Source organism: Ziziphus jujuba, chromosome 2 (genome assembly GCF_031755915.1).
Source record: "Ziziphus jujuba cultivar Dongzao chromosome 2, ASM3175591v1".
NCBI classification, from domain to species: Eukaryota; Viridiplantae; Streptophyta; class Magnoliopsida; order Rosales; family Rhamnaceae; genus Ziziphus; species Ziziphus jujuba.
In genome coordinates, this window is record NC_083380.1 from 28,189,971 (window position 1) to 28,212,025 (window position 22,055).

The following is a 22,055-nucleotide window of genomic DNA, read 5'->3' on the forward strand; positions in this document are numbered from 1 at the left end:
TGCTTGTTGTGAGTTGTGTATAATGGATTACATATATTTCATGCTCTCAACAACACGGAAAACCATAGTTTTTTCATACAATAATTCCAAATTAAAACTATCCTATGTAATAAAGAAAAATTTTAATAAGCAAATAAAAGATTTTATATGATGTAAAAAACGTATACTAATAGTTCACTATAATATACCAAAAATTTACTCATATAAGAATGAGAATTTGAAAAAAAAAAAATTGTAAAACCCCTTGATATAACGTACAATTGCCTCTCAAAAAAAAAAAAAATCCAACTAAATATGAAGAGCCATGTACATAGAACTCATAATATTAACGTTACGATCTAATAGGGCATTTGAATATATATATATACTTAATTTGATTAAGGAGCTTACTGTACATAAAGCACCAAGTTATTGCCTTTCTCATTTCCTTGTACCTCACTTAATCTAATGATTTCAAAATTATATATACATACATATATATATTTTCCCTTTAAAAATACTAGACATAAAAATTTATAATAATAATGATAATAATAAAAAGAGAAAGAGAGCAATTTGGCCTTTTTAATTTCCTTGTATGCGACTTATCTGATGATTAGGAACCAAATCAGTATGCATGTGTCAGTTATTGATCAGGGGATATCAAATTGATCAATATAGGAAATATAATAATAAATTAATAAAAAAGAATAAAATAATTATTATAATATTACATAAAGAGGAGAGAGATGAGGTGGATAACGAACCCAAAAAAGGGAGGAGGAGGGAAAAACCAAAAAACAAAAAAAGTGGGATTAAAACCTTGGAGAGAGAGTATGGAATCTAATCTCTCCCCCACTGCCTCAGCAACCCACCCTCACATTCCAAATTCACCCCCCAACCCGAACACCAAATTACAAAAATAAAAAATAAAATAAAATAAACCAACAAAAACACTTTCCAATTTCCATTCTCTTCTTGCTTTGAAATAACTAGAAATCAGACAATCAAATCAAAAAATCAAATGCTTCGAAAAACCACCAAAAAAAAAAAAAAAAAAAACTTGCAAACCCAAAAAATTCAAAAAAGCAAAAACAACCCTCCTCAAAAGCAAAACCCCAAAAACATCTCCTCCCCAATATTCTCTTTCTCTCTCTGCTTTCCGTGATCAACGGAATAAGAAGCCCTCTTACTGTCTAAATCCCCACCAGAGAAAGAAAAAAGAAAAAGAAAGGAAGAAAATGTTCAGACCATGACTACGACGCCGTCTCATCCTCAGTCTCAGTCTCAGTATCAGTATCAGTCTCAGCCTCAGCCTCAGCCACAGTCATCCCCACTACAACAACAACAACAACAGCAACAGCAACAACAACAACAACAACAACAACAACCACCACCACCCCAACAGCCGAGAGCTGTCCACAAGCTCCTCGTCGTTGTGGTCGATGCTCGTGACCTTCTTCCCAAAGACGGCCAAGGAAGCTCAAGCCCATACGTCCTTGTAGATTTCGATGGCCAAAGGAGACGGACTTCCACAAAATACAGAGACCTCAACCCAGTATGGAACGAAGCCCTCGAGTTCATCGTCTCCGATCCCGAAAACATGGATTACGAGGAGCTCGAGGTCGAGGTTTACAACGACAAGAGGTACGGAAGCGCCAGTGGCAGTGCCAGGAAGAACCACTTCTTGGGGAGGCTCAAGCTTTACGGAAGCCAGTTCTCCAAACGTGGCGAAGAAGGTCTGGTGTATTACCCACTGGAGAAGAGAAGCGTCTTCAGCTGGATTAGGGGCGAGATTGGGTTGAGGATTTGTTACTACGACGAATTGGAGTTTGATGAATCGGCTCTACAGCAGCCTCCGCCCGAAGATGTTCCGCAGGAGAAACCGAAATCTCCGACGCCTACGGTCGTCGAGGAAAGCAGAGCGTTCGAAGTTCCTCATCCGATGGTGGAACCTCCCGGAGGTTTTCCCGATGCTGTCGAGCACTTACCTCCGGTAGTCGTTATCCAAGAATCGCCGCCGCCTGTGGTGCATTACCAGGCTGATCCACCTGCGCAGGAGACGGTGGGTGGTCCGCCGCAGCAGGAGATGCAGTATCCGCCGCCGGAGGTGAGGAAGATGGAGACTCGGAGAGGTGAAAGGATTAGGGTCTTAAAGAGGCCCAACGGAGACAATATTTACTCTCCTCGGATCATCGCCGGGAAATTCGGAGGACGAGGAGATCATAACCATAATAAGACGGCGCCGGAGAGGATCCATCCATACGATCTCGTGGAGCCCATGCAGTACCTTTACATCAGGATCGTCAAGGCTCGAGGTCTCGCACCGAATGAGAGTCCGTACGTGAAGCTCCGTACGTCCAACCACTTCGTGAAATCGAAGCCGGCTATCCACCGTCCCGGAGAACCAACCGACTCGCCGGAGTGGAAGCAGGTCTTCGCCCTCGGTCACAACAGGCCCGATTCGGCCTCCACGACGTTAGAGATCTCCGTCTGGGATTCACCGTCGGAGCACTTCCTAGGCGGCGTGTGCTTCGACCTCTCCGACGTCCCCGTACGCGATCCTCCAGACAGTCCTTTGGCTCCGCAATGGTACAGACTAGAAGGCGGCGCAGGAGATCAGAATTCCTGTAGAGTCTCCGGCGACATCCAGCTTTCCGTTTGGATAGGAACCCAAGCCGACGATGCGTTCCCAGAAGCATGGAACTCCGACGCTCCGTACGTGGCGCACACGCGCTCGAAGGTTTATCAGTCTCCAAAACTGTGGTACCTGAGAGTGACGATAATGGATGCTCAAGACCTCCACATTGCTCCGAATCTACCTCCATTGACGGCCCCAGAGATCCGAATCAAAGCGCAGCTAGGGTTTCAATCGGTGAGAACAAGACGAGGGTTCATGAACAACCACAGTGCGTCGTTTCACTGGAACGAGGACCTTTTATTCGTCGCCGGTGAGCCTCTGGAAGACTCGCTGATCCTTTTCGTGGAGGACCGTACTACTAAAGATCCAATGCTTCTCGGCCACGTCCGTGTTCCCGTGAGCTCGATCGAGCAACGGTACGATGAGCGCTACGTGGCATCAAAGTGGTTAGCATTGGAATGCGGTGGGGGAGGATGTGGGTCCTACTGTGGTAGAATCCATCTCAGGCTATGCTTGGAAGGCGGTTATCACGTGCTGGACGAAGCGGCGCACGTGTGCAGCGACTTTCGGCCAACGGCTAAGCAGCTGTGGAAGCCGGCTATTGGAATCATGGAGCTTGGAATCCTGGGAGCTCGTGGATTGCTCCCCATGAAATCCAAAGGTGGAGGTAAAGGGTCCACGGACGCTTACTGTGTGGCCAAGTATGGGAAAAAATGGGTCCGCACGAGAACAATCACTGACAGCTTCGATCCACGATGGAACGAGCAGTACACGTGGCAGGTCTTTGATCCATGTACGGTCCTGACCATCGGTGTGTTTGACAACTGGCGGATGTTTGCTGACGTGTCTGAGGAAATGCCCGATAACCGAATAGGGAAAGTTCGGATCCGGGTATCCACATTGGAGAGCAACAAGGTGTATACCAATTCGTATCCGTTACTGGTTTTGTCGAGAACCGGGTTGAAGAAAATGGGCGAGATTGAATTGGCAGTCCGATTCGTTTGCCCGTCTTTGTTGCCGGATACCTGCTTGGTTTACGGGCAGCCATTGTTGCCGAAAATGCACTATCTGCGACCTCTTGGTGTGGCTCAACAGGAAGCTTTGCGCGGAGCCGCCACGAAAATGGTGGCGGCCTGGCTCTGTAGGTCCGAACCGCCATTGGGTCCGGAAGTAGTCCGGTACATGTTGGATGCGGATTCTCACACATGGAGCATGAGGAAGAGCAAAGCCAATTGGTTTCGGATCGTGGCGGTTCTTGCTTGGGCGGTCGGGTTGGCAAAATGGTTGGATGATATCAGAAGATGGAGAAACCCGGTAACCACGGTACTTGTCCATATCTTATATTTGGTGCTTGTTTGGTACCCTGATTTGATTGTCCCAACTGGGTTTCTATACGTGTTCTTGATCGGTGTTTGGTATTATCGATTCCGACCCAAGATACCAGCGGGTATGGATATCCGATTGTCCCATGCGGATGCTGTTGACCCGGATGAGCTTGATGAGGAATTTGATACAATCCCAAGTTCTAAACCACCGGATATAATAAGAATAAGATATGACAGGTTAAGGATGTTGGCAGCCCGTGTCCAAACAGTGCTGGGTGATTTTGCAACACAAGGAGAGAGACTCCAAGCCTTGGTGAGTTGGAGGGACCCAAGAGCTACAAAATTGTTCATTGGGGTGTGCCTGGCTATCACTATGGTACTCTATGTGGTGCCACCAAAAATGGTGGCTGTGGCACTTGGTTTTTACTATCTACGCCACCCCATGTTTCGGGACCCAATGCCGCCGGCTAGTTTGAACTTTTTCCGGCGGCTACCCAGCTTGTCAGACCGGTTAATGTAGAGTCATAGAAGGTAGATGATTATTAGAATTTATTTTGTTTTTTTCTTTTTTTTCTTTTTTTTTTTTTGGTGGAGAGGGGCATTTTATATGCAAAATTGTGGGAATGAGAATGTTATTTTCTAATAATAACACATTTTGGAGAAGTGAGAAAAAGGGGAGAGAATGGGATTAAAGAGGGAGATTCAAGTTGTGATGTTTTTTCTTTAATTTTTGGTGGGGGATATTTGAATTGATTGACTAACTATTCAAAACTTGAAATAAGAGAAAAAGAAGGTGGCCGAGAGAGAGTTTAGTGGGGTTAGAAAGTTGAATGTTTGAGATTTTAAAAAGAAAAAAAGGGTAGGGATTTGAGAGTTTCCTGCGATGATGTTGGGGAAAGTATGAGCATTTTGTATTGCTTTTTCTAACATCTGAAATTGCATACGTATAGTTTTCTTGTATCAGCTTTCATGTTGATCAATCTCATTTTGAGTAAATAAGTTTTGCCAAAAATTTAGATCTTTGTCTTTCTGGACCATTTTTTTGAGAAAATTAGGCATTATGATCTTTCTCTGTTTTAGGTATTAAGTGTACTTTGACAATTCTTCAATCAAAGATTTTTTTTTATTATTATTATTATTATTTTTTTTTCACAATAAGGTCTTCTTGCGTAATTACAGTATATGTATATGTGTGACAGCTATGAGAAAATTTTGAGATTTGGAAGTTATTTTTTTATTTTTTATTGTTGCTATTGCATGGCTATGATTGGAATTGTTGAAATTTGGTTCCTCTGAAAAACAGAGCCCATAATCTCGCTAATCGCTAGAGACTAGAGAACATATACATGATGACTTTTGAGTCATTCTAATGTAATAAAATTATAAGTGGTTCTGCCTGGAGAAAGGAATGTCATGTTCATGCGGGTGGGCGTGTGGTACTTCGTGCTAGTGGATTGTATCTATTTAATATTGTATATTATATGGATTAATCAAATATTTTATTATAATATATTAAAATATAAATGTATTTATCATTATTTTTATATATTAATTTAATTTTTATCTTTCTATGAATTTAATTTAATTTATTCATGTCAATTTTGATCAAAATTGACAAAATAAGTAGTTTTCAAGCTATTTCAAAAAAAGTAGTTTTCAAGTTGGATTTCATACCATGTCAGACCTAGGTGAAACTATGCACTATAATAATTAAAATATAAATATATTTATATATATATATATATATATATATATATGACAAGGCAACTGGAAGGTGAATGACATCAAATTGAATGATTTTGTTTCACTTTTTTCTTTTTCAGTTTCAAAATGTTGAATGGAAAACAGCTGCGGAGAAATTAATAAATTTGCAGAGTAAATTTTGTCCTTACATACAGCCTGTGGTTTGGAGTAGAAATTAAATTAGCGCCATTTTGACATGTAAATATCAAGTGGTGGAAATTGGCAGCAAAAATAACATGAGGGTCTTCATATTTCTCGCTTGGGAAAACTCTTCCTGACCATCAGTCCAGTCCAGGGACTAATTTTGAATGATAGAGGTTCAGGGGTCAAAAGCATATAAATATCTGACTGCTCTTTGCCTCTATTTTCAAACATTGAAAAAACTACGAGCCTCAACTGACTCAGATTCCAGGTCTGCAATCTTTTTTACCTATTATTATTATTATTATTATTATTGTTATTATTATGTTTTCCTGTAATTATGTCTATATTTTCCTCTAATGATGCATACTTTTTTCTGAAAAGAGAAATATATACACTTATGTTATCCTGTTTGTTTCTTTGCTCTAGTGGGTATTTTTGCATTTGGAACCTTTTGACCTGGTTCTCTAAACCCCATTGTTTATGTTCTTTATTTATAATTGCTCTGCTCTGTAGTTATTGCATAAAATGATTAAAGATTTTTCCATCAGTAGGGAAAGTAAATATATTTCAATGAGAAACATTATAAAGAAAAATAAAGTAATAATAAACCAATTTTTATGTCTTTTAATTTCAAAAATTTGTTGAAAAGATTAAATTAAAGTCAATAACTCAAGATTTTTTTTTTTAATTTTTTTTTTTTTCAATGGTTTAGATATTAAAAAAGTATTAATGGGAGACACAGAAGAGAAACATGAAAACAAAAGTGAAGTTGAAAAGAAGGAAAAGAAAGAAAAGAAAGAGAAGTGTGATGACAAGGAAGAGAAAGGAGGAGATCAGGAAAAAAAGAAAGATAAAAAGGATAAGGAAGGTAAAGATAATAAGGAAGACAAAGAAGGTGGAAAGGAGAAGAAGAAAAAGAATCCGGAAGATAAGAAAGATCCTGCAAAGCTAAGGCAAAAGCTTGAGAAGATTGAGACCAAAATCCAAGATTTAGTGGCAAAGAAAGAAGAAATTTTGAAACTCATTCATGAAGCTGAGCAAGCTGCTAAGAATCCAACCACTTGAGGAAACAGGGCCTCAATGTGTATGTGTATGTATACATATATATTTTGGTAATGGGCCTGACTGTATATGATCAGCTGGAAGACACAAATTTTTGTGTGCTTGGTACTGAATTAAGGTTTTGTTGTAAATGTAAAATAATACTTGTAAATTTTTATTATTTATTTATTTATTTATTATTATTATTATTATTATTATTATTGCTGTAGATGGCATGAAAAAGCCTTGCAAATGTAGCATTGGATTATATGTTTTTCAATTCATATTATAGAATTCAAAAGAATAAACAAATTTGTTGGGAATATGAAATTCTTTAGCAAACAGAGTTTTCAAGCATTGGTTAATTTCTTGCACGAAAAAAAAAATATGGGCAGTGAAGAATCAGTTTTCCAATGTCAGAGAGAGTTAAGGGTTTTTCCCCAAAAAAGACAAAAAAAAGTAAATATTCTTAAATAAAGAAATAAATAAATAATTAATTAATTTATTAGTGGTACGAGCATCACCACCTCAAATATATATATATATATATATATATATATATATAAAATTTTATAGTGTCTACCAAAAATGCAGTATAACGTATGCGGTAACTTCAGTCAATATGTTGCCTAACACTTTTTGTTGTATACTTGTTGAATAATATTATGCACACAAACTAGGATGCACGCTAATCGTAGCATATATATATATATATATATACATATACATATATAATAAAAAAATTATAAAAATGAATTATGAAGGAACAATATCCAAAACTATTAGATTTATATGATTTTCGTGATCAAATATTTATTGGTAATTATCTTTCACAATTCATTTTCATAAGTTTCTTACCATATCAAAACCATATATATATATATATATATATAATTATGTAGATTTAATGGTTGTAAATATTATCTCTCATAGTTCATTTATATAATTTTTTTTTATTGTATATATATAGATATTTATATTAGAGATCAAAAATCCATCAAAACTTTACCATCAATCAAATGAGGCAATAATATTAGAATTAGATGATAAAATAAAAATAATAAATTGTTCAAAGGCTTTTTGGCTTATGATAACTAATTCTGAGATTGAAACCTAGCCCAATAATAATGAAAGTAGGGAAAAGAGAAAAAGTAGAGATACAATATTTATCTACACATCATAGCATCATTGCCGACTCAACTAGAAAGCAATTGATCCTTTTCATCAACCAAAAAAAAAAAACTAGAAAGCAATTGATCCTAGTATTATATATGTTTACATTGCTTGCAGAGACAAAAGAACCATCACAGGAAAAGCTCTGGCTTACATAATTTAAAAATTATGTTCTCACTCTTCATTGGCTTTGTTTGGTGGCTTGAAAAAAAAAAAGAGGAAAGAAATAGAAGAAAGAAAAAGTTTATCTTATTTGGCAAGAAGGCGAGGAGAGAAAGGAGAAGTGAGCTGACACTGAATCCTTCTAATCCACTAACATTCATCCCACAAAAAAGTGTAGGAATTGGATAAATTTAATTGAAGGAAAGAAGCGATTAGTTGGTGAAGTTTATTTACATTTAACCTGCTTAAGTCAAATTAATATGATGATAATTTTTAATAAAATAATAATTTAAACATAACCCCAAAAAAAAAAAAACAAAAAAAAACAAAATTTTAAATTTCCACGCTATATCTGACAAAGGAAAATATTAACGGATCATTATACCAAGCAACATGGAGGTTAAAAGAAATTTGTACTTTCTTTTTCTTTTTCTTTTTTTTCCCTTTTTTTCCCCTTTTAAGGTCATATTTTTAACGTAAATGTAATCAATTATACTATAAATGATATTTGTAGAAATTATACTATAAATGATAGTTGTACATTTTATATCCTCAATATACATGGTGAAAATTTTGAAAACATTGTGTGTAACAGGGGAGTGACACCATAATAAAAATAAATTGTGAAGAGATATTTCTATTGTTATCAAAAAATACATAAATGAATTTATAAAAAATTGATAAATCAGAGAAGTACAAATAAATAAATAAAAGGATAGAGGAGAATGGTAGCAAACTTGGTCTATTTTGTTAGGCATGAACCCGCAGATTGTGAAGGAATTTGGAGGCAAATGAAAACGACAAAAAGAAAATGAACTTCATTCCCCTTCTTCTTCTTCCTTTTTTTTTTTTTTTTGGTTTGTTTTTGGGGGGTGGTGGGTGTATTTGGAAAAAAGTGTACAATGTAATAATGTTGTGCACAACGACAGCCCTCATAATCAGGTAGGACACAGAACCAAAGGAAAAGAAATTCATGATGTATTTCATAGGACTCTAAAAAGTGTCTTCTCAGCTTTTTTTTTTCTTTTTTTCTTTTTTTTTTAATTTATTATTATTTAATTTTGTGAATGTTTTTTGAACAGCTTAGATGACAACAATTAACATTAAGTTCTAGTTTTTGGATTGATTAAATCTGAATTCAAAAACCCACTAGTAGTTGAAATGTAAAATTCATCACCAGGAACTTCCATTTTAACAGATTTTAAAAAATCAGGCATACACCCAGAAATTTCAACCACATGCTATATGCATTATGAATGTACCTTGATCGGTATTTCAGTACTGCATATTAGATTCAATCTCAGATTTCTCTCCTGTGTTCCTTTTCAATAGGGAAACTATAGAGCTTATTCTCCATAAACTGATCCTGTGAAGTACTATATTCTTATATAATCAAAATCAATTCCCTTTCTTATGATTCATTTTAAGCTAAATTCCAGATTATGCAAGACCCAATTCGTATAACTTCCTTTAAATTCAAGCAACACTATTTAATTACCCAGTTGGGATATACTATTATGCTTAGCAGCAAAGCAATTTCACTTTGGCAATTTGTTGAAGAAAAGTTGTGCCAGATTAGTCAACCAATAAATTCGCACAGAAGTCAGGTCAGATAAATCTGCACAACTAGATCTGGTAGTACTGAATAATGTTTAATCTCTTAAGCTTCTGTAGTTTAGCTCTAATATAACTGTATAAGCGCTGTGTTTTGTACCTATTTCTCTGGTTTTACTTAATCATTTTCTGGCCCCATCTTTGAAATTTTTTTAACAAAGTGGCTAAAAATCCCAGATGGGAAAACTCATGTCTGGCATTAATCAACATCAAATTGAACTCCAAAAAAGTGTTTGGAAATTTCATTTTTATACAGAAAATACTCCTGTTCTTGTCAGTGCACAAAGGAAATTTCCTCTTTGGATTTTTCTTCCAATTCTCAATAAATTTTCATGCTAACAGATACCAACCATGATAGCTAAAATTAAAAGATTAGGTTATAGTTTTGATCTTTCATTGTTTTTAACAAACAAATGAGTAGCAATTGCCCCGGTTTATACTTCGATATAGGCAAGAAAGCCAGAGGTAATATAATTTTACCATTGTTTTGCTGCTGTCAAACTCCTCAATGTTTTTTTTTTTTTTCCATGCAATGCTTGATTAATTATTAGAACTTTGCATTTTCTTCTAATCCTACTTACACATTTTTTTATTTTTTTAAACTTCTGATTAGATGTTCTCTATAAGGATTATGCTCAGAAGCCGCCTACTCATTTTAACTACAAATGTCTGGACTGGATGTTTGATCTCTCTTGTAAAAGTAATAATCCCCCACTTCATCTGTTCCTAATGTAGTTCATTTCTGCTTTTTTTTTTTTTTTTTAATTCATATTTATTATTCTCAATATTTTGTATGAATAAGTATATAGCAGTTTTATGCTTTGTGTGAATCATTGTATGAATGTTCAAATGCTGGTTTTTACAGTAATGAAGTTTGAGAAATACTGATAATTAACATTATTCATTGATTAAGAACGGATGGCAAAGTAAATATACATAATTTGGATCAATTAGTATTATGGTTTCTGACTTCTAAAATTTGGTAAGCTTTATTAGAAAACAATTTACTGAGCCTGTCAGCATGAGATTTTAGTACACCAAGAGATTTTCACAAAGAGTTTGCAGTCACATTCTCATTGAGTTCCCTTTCCCAATATCACTTTGTATTCTTTTACGTATTACCAAATCCCTCTTTGAGTTCATCGTTTAATCTTTGTTGATTGGTAAACAGTAAGTGAAACATGCATTTCTTTTTTTTCTTTTTCTTTTTTTCTTTTTTTGTGGTTGGTGGGTTTAATTGTAAAGTAAAGTATTCAAACATTCAACACATAAAAAGTTTCCCATACACAGAATTTTCAGCCTGCAATCTAAATTCAAAACCTTTATGCTTACGACCATTTTGGTTTCTATCACCGTTTCAGTAGAAGCTGTTGCGCCTGGACTCAACACCGTTGTTGGCTGTGCAATTCCCAGTGCTGCAAAGGTCAAAATTTCTGTGGTTAACAAACATTTTATACGTTGTTATAGTTCAGAATCATGTTGAGTTTGTTTGCTATTCTTTAGGATTCAACCTTAAAAGATCGAAAGCGATTGTTGTAACAGGTGGAACTACAACACTTGCGTGATTTTGCTGGAATTACTGGAGGCATTGAATTGAAAACAAACTCCTTTGGAGGATTTGATCCTGTACTGAACTTCTCCGGTGCAGTAGGAACCACTCTGTTCTCTGTTGGAACCGACGTTGGATTTGACATAGCAACAAGGGCATTTTCCGAACTCAATGCTGGTTTAAGCTTCAATAGTGCCTTCCTTATAGCTTCATTAAACTTGTGAGCAAATCCTATAAGGATCTGGAGAATGAATATTGTTTCTCAAAACCAAATAGCAGATTTAAAGTCATGGTCAAACAAGCACTTGAATGTTACTTTGTACTCAATTATATAAATATAGCTAGGGTTTTTTGCTGACCTCTCAAATTTGCATAATGAAGTGGTTTTTACTCAAACTATGCAGGGATAGGCTTGACATGATTAAAGCTAGCTGCCATTACACAGTGAGTCCCCAGACCAACACAGCCATTGCAGCCGAGTTAAAACATAGGTTTTCAGTCAACGAAACTGCCCTCACAATCGGTGCACAGCATGCATTCTTCCCTTTTATGACCGTGAAGGGTCGAATAAGCACACAAGGAATGGTTTCTGCCCTCGTTCAGCAAGGGTTGTGGGATAAATTATTTCTGACAATAGCTGGAGAGGTGGATTTTCTAAGCTCAGGAATGATTCCGAAGCTTGGAGTGTCTATGGCTTTCAGAATCTAAATAAAAATTCAAGCAAAGATCGATCCGACATTTGAATGATGGAAAATAGCCTCATCTGGTGATAATGACCTACTAAAGTTGAATTTTCTGGTGTTGCATACTAGAATAATTTTCCTTTACACATTCATATGAACATTTTCTCGGGCATATATTATAGTTATAATTGAGATATACTGGTTTTTGTACTATTTTTATAATGTCGATCGAAAAATAGGAGGAAAAAAAAAAATTATACAATTCCTAACATAGTAATATAATGAGAATGGAACTTAATATTTCAGCTGTTTTTCCAACTAAAGCAGATCGTAATGGTTTCACAGTGTTGGTTAATTATGTTCGAAGTCTGATAATGGTTTTTTCTTCTTTTTTTTTCCCGCCCTCTATTTTTAACACAAAAATATAAACATGAGCCATAGTGTTTAAAAAGTAAAAATAAAAATAAATGAAAACAGAAACATCCAAAGGCTGCAACAAGCATATCATCCAATTGCTATGACTGTAAGCACACTAGGCCACAGCGACTTACTGTGTAAAGCATATAATAAGCAGGTAAAAGGTCCCCTTGGTAGTTTCTGTTAAAACACTCAAAATCCAAGAGCCACGCCATACAATGGAATAGCATTGAAGAAGAATTGACAATAAAGAGTGTGTATATATATATATACCATAAAACTAACATATATCACACGTCTGAAAAAACAGTTTTCAGTTGTTTACTCACATTTAGACTTAAAGTCTTAGACATCACAAGATTGATGAAAGCTGACCACAAATCTGTAATGCCCAAATCAACAGAAGCTGTGTATGAACAAGCAAAACTAACCGCAAAACAAAGAATACTTAGCATTGTAACGACCACCCAAAGAGAAAGTGAGAAAGGAAGAGAGAGGACAACTTGCTTTAGACATCAACATGAACGGAGAGAATCTAGTTAAAGTACCACGACTAGTGCTGCTGAGAAGCCTGGAGAAGACCATCACGAATTTGTGTTGCAACGTCACGGACTGCACCAGGTCCATGGGGAATGAACACAGCAGAGGATTTAGAAGCAGCACCAATTTCTTTCATGGTGTCAAAATACTGAGTGACAAGGACCATGTCCATGACATCCTTTGCAGTGGTACCCGGAACATTAACAGAGAAGCCCAGAACACTGTCTCTCAAGCCATCCACAATTGCTTGACGCTGACGAGCAATACCCAGCCCTGAGAGATACTTAGATTCAGCCTCACCCTCAGCTCGCTTAATTTGCAAAATCTTTTCAGCTTCTGCCTTCTCATTAGCCGCCACCCTCATTCTTGCAGCTGAGAAAATATAGAAGTATTAGGGAAAAAAATTAAAAAGAAGGTATTTTCAAAGAAGCTAAATCCCAAAAAGAAAAAAAGGTACAGATAAAATCAGAAAGAAGAATTCATACTTTTACTCCATATCATATGGCAAGAAAGTATGAAGAACACATATTTCAACGGACACACATCTACGTGATGATTTTTGAGGTAAAACTTACATCATCATCAAATGATATGAGATGTAGCATCTGAATATAAAACTTAAGACGAAAAAGTAACTGAAAAGTGAAAGGAATAAAATAAAATTATATCAGTTGATGAACCATACCAGCATTAATTTCATTCATTGCCCGTTTCACATGCTCATCTGGTTCTATGTCAACAATAAGTGTCTGAACTATCTCATACCCATATGCAGACATAGCCTGTAAGCATTATGAAGGAAGAATAGCATTTACAATCAGCTTTACAGGTATACTAAGGATTCATGGTCTTAGAATATAACTTTAAATCTATTTGATAGTTACCTTCTCAAGTTCCTCTTCCACAGCTTTGGCAATTTCATTTTTCTGCTCAAATGTATCATCCAGGTTGAGCTTTGGAACACTAGCTCTGATCACTGATTTTATTGGAAAGCCAATCTGAATTAGCTAACAATAATATTGATATAATTGATCAATTGAAATATGTTAATCATGTGCTTATCACTATAAAATTAAGTAGGAGATTCGATATATACCATCAAAAACATAGGCTTGGATTTGGGATCTTGTGTTGCTAAGCTTGTAGAAAGCATCGTTAGCTTTGTCTGCCAGGGCACGATATTGAATAGATGCAACAACATTGACAAATACGTTATCCTAAAAAACAGACGGAGATCAATCACTCAAGAAGCAACTTCATGGAAAATAATGTAATAACTAACAAATAAATCAACAAAATATTTCCTTTTCTACTTCTTAAAAAGCCCTTAGCTATTGTTGCTCTGAAATGCAAAGTAACAAAACAGCTGTAATGCATTCCAATATAATGAGAATAATAGATGCCATGTCTTGCTACACCAGAATCGTGATAAATTTTAGATGGGGAAAAAAAATTTTATAAGACAACATGCAAATGAAGATGACAAATATAGAAGTTTAATATGAAACTAAAAGAAACCATTTGGCCAATAAGGTTTAATCATTTCCCAGTTAAGGAAATTTGCAAACCTTTGTCTTGGTCTCACATCGGACATCCAATTGCTGCAACCGAAGAGAGAGATGGCCAGCTAGCTGACTTCCAAAAAACCAAGGCAGACAATGGCACCCTGGCTCAAGTACTTCCTCAAACTTGCCAAATCTCTCCTTTATGGCTACTGTGGATTGGTCAACTTGTATACAACCGAATATATTACCCATATTCTCTTCACTGTGTTACCTTCAGAAAATAGAGGTAAACAATTAGCAATTACTGGAAATCAAGATTTTTATTCTATATATAAGAAGAACAAATAAAAAAGAGTAAACAATAACAAGCAACTTAATTAGTTATTCATGTTTTGCAAGGAGCAGAGATACAAGAAAAACAGATTTACTATTCAAATTTTCAAGCAAAACAGAAAAAGAATAGAATTGAATCATGAAACACCATCTCAAGTAGGCTGGACAAAACGAGAGCACAAACTTCATTGAAGCAGAAACACTTTGTCACACAAAATTTTATGACAAGAACAGTCTACCAAGCCGAAGTTTGTTCGCCTCAGACACTCAGGGATAAGGGGGAGACAGAGAAAGAGACTTACAGTTAATAGAAAAACAATATGGCAGGAGAAGAAGTGAGGAAGGAAACACAAAGAAAACAAGACGGCACGACCCAAACAACAATTATATAAAACTACAAAAGTGAAGACTAAAATAATTTTTTCACATTGGCTAGACTACAATCACACAAAACAACTCCTTTTTTGGTTCAGTTTTATATTCCATCAAGAAAATCACAACAGAATTTACACTTACCAACAATGAAACGTTCAAACATATGTTTTTACATGTCATCACCATGGATAGCCAAGCTGTTAAAACCCAAATTCAAATCCGAACAATAATAGCTATAATTTAATAACAACAACAACAATATAAAAGGATTCTCAAACTTTGTTACGTACTAAATCAGATCAGCCTCAAAGACACCGTCAATATGTTATTAAAAAAGTTTAAAGCAGGACATAGTATTCATCAAGATACAACCTAGAAATAGCTTACAATATCAAAGAATAACCAATAACAAGTTAACAAGAAACACATACATATATAAATTGATAATATAAAAGTTTTGCCGTCTTAACATAGAGAACAACATGTGGGTTTCCATAATTTGTTCCAATTTCTCGAACAAACTCACAAGGTAAACATTTATGATAAATATAATTAAACCTCTCCGAACAGATAATATAATTAAAAATAAATAATAAAAAAACCAACCAACCCAAATAGACAAACCATTGAAGAAACAGACAGAGCACACAAAGAGCATGATTTTACTATTTTCTCTCTTAGAAAACAAAATTCGTGATCAAAAAGGCGTAAACGGAACAAACCCAAATCAGAAACTGGTTTCCGCAGAGCAAAAACGAGCGAAATTTGCTTAAACTTTCTATGTTCCAGCAAGTCACTGACTCTTTAAAACCTTGAAAACGAAGCAAGGGCAAAGAAAGCGAGTTATATAATATTCTGCAAATATACCCACAACCAATGAAAACTGTGGATTTGACATTCGGACAGAACAGATCGGAATGAATTTTGGGTTTTTTAAAATACCAAAAAGATATAATGGGTGGGCCATATCCATTCATGTTTTATTAATAAAAATCTCAAAATTTTCATTCAATAATCTTGGTTATATATATATATATATATATATATATTTTGATCATTTCAATAACCTTAGATATTATAAATAAATCTATCAAAAATATATAGCGAGTAGCATGTGGCAATTTTCTGTTGGTTATAGGTATTATGAATTCTCCGTAAATCCTTTATATATACTATTTTTGCTTTATTAGTTATGGATATATTGCATTTTTCATAAAAAAAAAATATTAATAATTATTATTATAAATAAAATTATGGGTCAATATACTGGTCAAAGTCGTCCAATTTAAGGGAAAAATGATCTTATCCTTTTGTGAATGGTCAAGCAAAAGGTGTGCCATCAAATTCTCACCCCAATATGAAAAAAACAAAAAAATGGAAAAATGAAATTATGGAAAGCAATTTAATTTAATTTCCAAAATTATTTACAAAACCAATAATAATATCTCATCAAACTTACCGTCGAGCATTGATTCTGAAATCAAATCATGGGCCACAATTTATGGGTATGTTGAAAAAGAATATTTTTTAAAAAAATTCATTAAAATAAATATATATATATATATATATATTAAAGAAAGTATTTGGATGAAAAATGTTCTCCATATATTTCCGTACATTGAAGCCACAATATTATCACTTCAATTTGATGATCTAAACTTCATTACATTCTATAACTCTCTCAATAGTCAATTATATCATAAATTCTATTCATTTTACAATTTTTTTTTTTATAGAAAAAGTATTATATACATGTTTCAAAACTTTTTGAGAATTATTTTCCATAATTTATACATTATTTTCTTTCACAAAATTTAGTTTATAAAATAAAAATTTCCAAAGTTTTGTTTTTGTCTTTTTAGACGGGGGTTTTGAGAATTTGAACTATTAACCTTTCATTAAAAAAAAGTAATGCCTTTATCGCTAGATTATCTTTTGGATAACTTTAGTTTGATTCTTATACTATTTTTTTTGGCACTTTGATATTAAAATTTAATTTTTTTTACTACATTTTAGTTTTTAAATTTATTTTTAATTTAATTTTTAGCAATTTTAAAATTTGCAGTGTATTTGATACAACATGTAGGATATTATAAGGTTGTCAATTTTTATAGTTTCTTTATTTTCTTGTTACTATAAGTGTACTATACATTTTAAAACTATTAAAACTTAGATTAAAAATAATTTTAAGGATTACAATACACAAAAATAAATAAATAAAAAAAGTTTAAAAATCAAAATGCCAAAAGCAAAAAATTAAGAAACAAAATACAATTATAAATAGAGTTGAAAGATTAACCAATGAATTTTTCTTTTAGCCACATGGAGAGAAAAGTTTCATCATATAATGATCTAGGTTTTGGGTTCTTACCTACAATATCATACACTACACTACACACACACACACACACACACACACACACACATGTATATATATTAAATTAGAACCATTCTTGTTGCCAAATTTGGTGCATTAATTGAGTTTCTATTCGTAATTTGCGTTTTATTTGTAATTCTGTGTACACCTCTTCTATTATTATAAGTAATGAAACAACATTCCTTTTTTAAATATTTAAGCGAGTATAGATTTTTTTAATTTTTCTCTTTTTGGGTTAATGAGCAATATGGATGAGCATGATGAGGAGCATCCTGTCATATATTATATCAACTTTTTTTCTTTTGAAAGAAAATTTAATTTTTCCGCAAAATCTTTCATTTAAAAAATATAAAATGTATTAAATAATGCTAGATTAATAATTAGTATTAGTATTGTTTTTTGAAGGAAGAATTATCGTTTTTAGTTTAATTTTTTCGCTTAAGTTTTTCAAGTGAAATGAAAAGTATGAAAAAATGACTAAAAACATTTAAAGGAAATGATATTTGATTTGCAATTAACAGAAAATAAATAAATAAATCCATAGACTTTAAATATAAATTTTATTTTGTCAATTAATAGCTAGATTTCATTATGATCTTTACTACAGTATTTTCCATCATTCCATATTTTTTAATCTTTTTAAAAGGTAATTCCCATATTAAATTAATCTAGAATTTAGTAAAAACAGAAAACTAACAAAAACAAAATGAAATTTTGGGTCCAAAAATTGAGAGAGAGAGAGAGAGAGAGAGAGAGAGAGAGAGAGGAGAGACTAAAACGAAGGTGGTTAAGTCAAGATAAAAATATCAAGATCAATTCTGAGAGAAAGAGACAATAATGATCAATGACAGGGAATTAAGAGAGAACTAAAAAGGAAGGAGAGCGGTGTGAGTGACTGGAAGATTGCTTTCTTGAGGTTGGTTTGATTTAATGTGCGAAAACAACTTGGATATTTCACTGAAAGCCAGATTTATAATTTTTCTTTTGTTGGTGGGTGGATTATTTTCAATTTGCATTTTAAAAAAGTCTTAATAAAAGACTCGACGAAGTTATAGGACAAAAGCATTTTTGATTACTTTTACAGCAACTTTAATGGTAAATTAAATTTTATCATTGGCATTTTTAATTTTAGATATTGATATATCTTTTTCAATAATAAATATTGCCAATATCAAATTTGGATATTACCTCTCCAATAGCATAAAGTAAAAAAAATAGTATTGATATATATATATATATATATTTTTTATTTAATCTCATTAATTATTTTATTTTATCTATGAAAAAAATTTAGATCGGATCCCATTTATTTAGCTTTAATACTTAAAAAATTAAAAAATTTATTATTTAATGATATGACCCTATAAATTTTATTATTATAGGATTCATTATCAAAAAAGTCAATTGCATTTTGATACCAAATTTAACATAAAAATGCAATTAGCATTTTATGCAACATTCCATTAAAGTACATAAAGAGCACAATTATGCTATTTGTTGATGTTATAATAAAACAATGCAATGCTATTAGAAATGCTCTTAATCTTGGTGTATTCATATTTAATTAAATTTCCCATATACAAATCAGCTTTGCTGTCACTAGTGGTGGGTTAATTTCAATTTACTTTTGCAAGTTTTGGTGTTTGCGGTAACTTTTAGTCTTCACATATTCATATTTGGTTAAATTTTCCATGTACAAATATAAAGGGACTTTTTTTTTCTTAATTAGAATTACAATATTTTCTTTCTTAATTAGAATTACAATATTTTCTAAGTTAAAACAAAGAGGTATAAACAAATTCAGAACCAATGTTATTAGGCTCAATGTTACTCGATGTTATTAGCTTCTTCAATTCAAGTATTATTATTATTTTGCCAAAATCTTCGATTCAAATAAATTCACCATTGAGTGACTATTTAGCTATATTTACATTTGAAAAGTCAAATGACAAAAAAAATAAAATTATATAATATATATATATTTTACTCAATATTCACAATAAATAAATAAATAAGAAAAAAGAAAAAGAAAAAGAGAAAGGTACTTTACTCAATGTTAAAAAGCTAGGATAAAGAAAAGCAGAGAAATAAAAGGGAAGCATCAAACATCCAAGTTTCTTTGGATACAAGCCATGGGCCGAATAAACAAGGGCCTTCATCTTGGAAAAGTAATAGATTGTGCCCACAATTTGAATGAAAAGTTTGGGCCCACATTAGGATACCTTTTATTATTATTATTATTATTATTATCTTATTTTCTACTGTAAAATCAAGGATAAAGCTATCAAAGATTTGATTGGTGGAAACAGCTTGAGCCTCAGATTACGAAGAATCAAAAAAATAAAAATAAAAAATCCATTTATTTCTTTATTTGCCTTTTTTGTAGGACTTCGACCATTCCACGTGGCAAATTGCGACGCACTGAAATTCTTCTTCAATGGCTGTCGCTGCACCATCTTCTTCAGCTGCTCATCTTCCAAAATTCCTTCCATCTAACCCTCTGTACGGCCATGGCTATTCCCGCCATCTTCCTTCCACATCTAGGACCTCCACAATCGTCGCCATGGCACCCAAGAAAAAGGTACACCGCTACCAACTAAATCTCCCAAAATTCCCAAATCTTTGTTTGTTTGTTTGTTTGTTTCCCGAGAAAATTAAAAATTTCTGGATTTTCTTTTCTTTTCTTTTTTGTGATGTAGGTGAACAAGTACGACGATAACTGGAAGAAGGAGTGGTTCGGAGCGGGGATATTCTACGAAGGATCGGAGGAAGTGGAAGTGGACGTGTTCAAGAAGCTGGAGAAGAGGAAGGTCCTGAGCAACGTCGAGAAGGCGGGTTTGCTATCGAAGGCGGAGGAGCTAGGCTTCACTCTCTCTTCCATTGAGAAGCTCGGCGTTTTTTCGAAAGCCGAGGAGTTCGGGCTTCTCAGCTTGCTCGAGAAGGCGGCGAGCTTCTCTCCCTCCGCTTTGGCCTCGGCTTCTCTTCCGATCTTTGTGGCGGCCGTTGCGGCGATCGTTTTGATTCCGGACGATTCGGTGGGGCTCGTGGCGGTTCAGATCGTGTTGGCTGGTGCTCTTGTGGTTGGAGCCGCTGGCTTGTTTGTCGGCTCGGTTGTTTTGGATGGCTTACAGGAAGCCGATTGATAGATACTTTCACTATTTTTTTTTTTTGTTTTCTGTTTTCTAATTCGAAGTTTTTTTTTTTGTTTTTTCTGTTTTCAAAGTAGACTGTGAGTAGAAATTTCGACCTTTTTTTATTTTATTTTATTTTTTAATATAGCAATGGAAACGCGGATATTGGAGTGGAAAACTAACTCCAAATGAATAAAAAGAGCAAAGAAAAAGGTAAATAATGTGGGATGCTAATGTTGATTACATGAAAAATGTTAAATCAGTTCACTTTTTATTTATTTCATCTATCTACTTTCCAAAAGAATCCAAGTGGGGCATAAGATGTGATGGTAAAAAAAAATTAGGAAACCATTAGGAATTGCATTAAGGACGTCGACACCTTTACCTCCCCAACCTTTTTTTATTTACCGAAAAAAGGAAATGCTTTCTAAAGGATGAATGGTGGTATCTGATACAAGCTTTTAAATAAAAATAATAGAAAGAAATAAGAGACACATGAAAGATAAAACCTCTTACATAAATTGATTAAACTAAAGGCCTTTAAATAGGAAATACACAAGCAAAGAAAAAACAACAAACCACCACTAGCTTTGAACGTGGACTGACCACTCCTTACCATAACAGACTCCTGAAACATGTCACAACAGACTCTTAAAACATAGACAAAGTAGTAGATCTTCTATTTACCAAGTCTTTTACAATTATTTGGATAACAAACAATAGATACTCCTATTGACCGGTCTATTAACATAATTTTTAATATTTCCCCTTAAACTGATATTTTCATAAATTAGTTTAGGAAAACAACTTTTAATGTTCTGCAGTACTCCGTTCTTTAAACAGCATCCTTCAAAGAACAAACTCCAAGCATGTTTCGAAACTTCCCAAAAACAGCAGACTTAAGAGGCTTGGTCAAAATATCTGCAACCTCATATTCACTTTTACAAAACACCAAATAAATAACATCATCCTTACATAAATCACGCAAAAAGTAATACCTCACATCAATATGTTTACTCCTTCCACGCAATAAGGGATTTTTAGAAAGCTTGATTGCAGAAACATTATCACAATAAATTAAAGTTGGACCTTGCTACTGGTTGTGTAAAGCTTCTAGTATTATTCGTAACCAAATAGCTTGACATGAACTTGATGCTGCTGCAACAAATTCTGCTTCAGTAGTTGACAAAGTCGCTATTGGTTGCTTCTTGGATGCCCATGTAACAGCTCCATAATTCAGAATAAAAACAAAACCAGATGTACTTTTTCTATCATGTAAGTCTCCAGCATAATCACTATCTGAAAAACTTGTCAATCTTGACT

The 22,055-nt window shown here is 33.9% G+C and overlaps 5 protein-coding genes and 1 long non-coding RNA gene across 7 annotated transcripts; 4 read left to right on the forward strand and 2 right to left on the reverse strand.

The window, feature by feature from the left end:
* Positions 1-871: 871 nt before the first annotated feature.
* On the forward strand, positions 872-5,071 carry LOC107415861 (protein QUIRKY). Its single transcript, XM_025073020.3, has one exon. The coding sequence runs from the start codon at positions 1,232-1,234 to the stop codon at positions 4,463-4,465; it is 3,234 nt and encodes a 1,077-aa protein (XP_024928788.2). The 5' UTR covers positions 872-1,231; the 3' UTR covers positions 4,466-5,071.
* A 713-nt stretch (positions 5,072-5,784) lies between these two features.
* LOC107415853 (protein PXR1) lies at positions 5,785-7,082 on the forward strand. Its single transcript, XM_016024256.4, has 2 exons — positions 5,785-6,100; positions 6,545-7,082. The coding sequence occupies exon 2, from the start codon at positions 6,562-6,564 to the stop codon at positions 6,895-6,897; it is 336 nt and encodes a 111-aa protein (XP_015879742.2). The 5' UTR covers positions 5,785-6,100; positions 6,545-6,561; the 3' UTR covers positions 6,898-7,082.
* Positions 7,083-9,969: 2,887 nt separating this feature from the next.
* On the forward strand, positions 9,970-12,359 carry LOC107415860 (mitochondrial outer membrane protein porin of 36 kDa). Its single transcript, XM_016024269.4, has 5 exons — positions 9,970-10,287; positions 10,436-10,522; positions 11,184-11,245; positions 11,365-11,591; positions 11,776-12,359. Exons 1-5 carry the CDS (start codon positions 10,236-10,238, stop codon positions 12,077-12,079), a joined length of 732 nt encoding a protein of 243 aa, XP_015879755.2. The 5' UTR covers positions 9,970-10,235; the 3' UTR covers positions 12,080-12,359.
* On the reverse strand, positions 11,047-11,475 carry LOC132800536 (uncharacterized). Its single transcript, XR_009635678.1, has 2 exons — positions 11,334-11,475; positions 11,047-11,237 (listed from the first exon to the last, which is right to left on the reverse strand). It is a non-coding gene; the product is annotated as an uncharacterized LOC132800536 (long non-coding RNA).
* Positions 12,360-12,711: 352 nt separating the features above from the next.
* LOC107415859 (hypersensitive-induced reaction 1 protein) lies at positions 12,712-16,116 on the reverse strand. 2 transcript variants are annotated; one of them, XM_048473732.2, is made up of 6 exons: positions 15,947-16,116; positions 14,580-14,778; positions 14,108-14,228; positions 13,896-13,987; positions 13,697-13,793; positions 12,712-13,383 (listed from the first exon to the last, which is right to left on the reverse strand). In XM_048473732.2, exons 2-6 carry the CDS (start codon positions 14,766-14,768, stop codon positions 13,025-13,027), a joined length of 858 nt encoding a protein of 285 aa, XP_048329689.1. In that variant the 5' UTR covers positions 14,769-14,778; positions 15,947-16,116; the 3' UTR covers positions 12,712-13,024. The 2 variants fall into 2 exon arrangements, with proteins under 2 accessions (XP_048329689.1, XP_015879754.1); XM_016024268.4 differs by having other exon boundaries at positions 14,580-14,787; positions 15,947-16,115.
* Positions 16,117-19,821: 3,705 nt separating this feature from the next.
* Positions 19,822-20,895, forward strand: LOC107415849 (uncharacterized). The gene is made up of 2 exons (XM_016024252.4): positions 19,822-20,182; positions 20,301-20,895. The coding sequence occupies exons 1-2, from the start codon at positions 20,039-20,041 to the stop codon at positions 20,742-20,744; spliced, it is 588 nt and encodes a 195-aa protein (XP_015879738.2). The 5' UTR covers positions 19,822-20,038; the 3' UTR covers positions 20,745-20,895.
* The last annotated feature ends 1,160 nt before the right edge of the window (positions 20,896-22,055 follow it).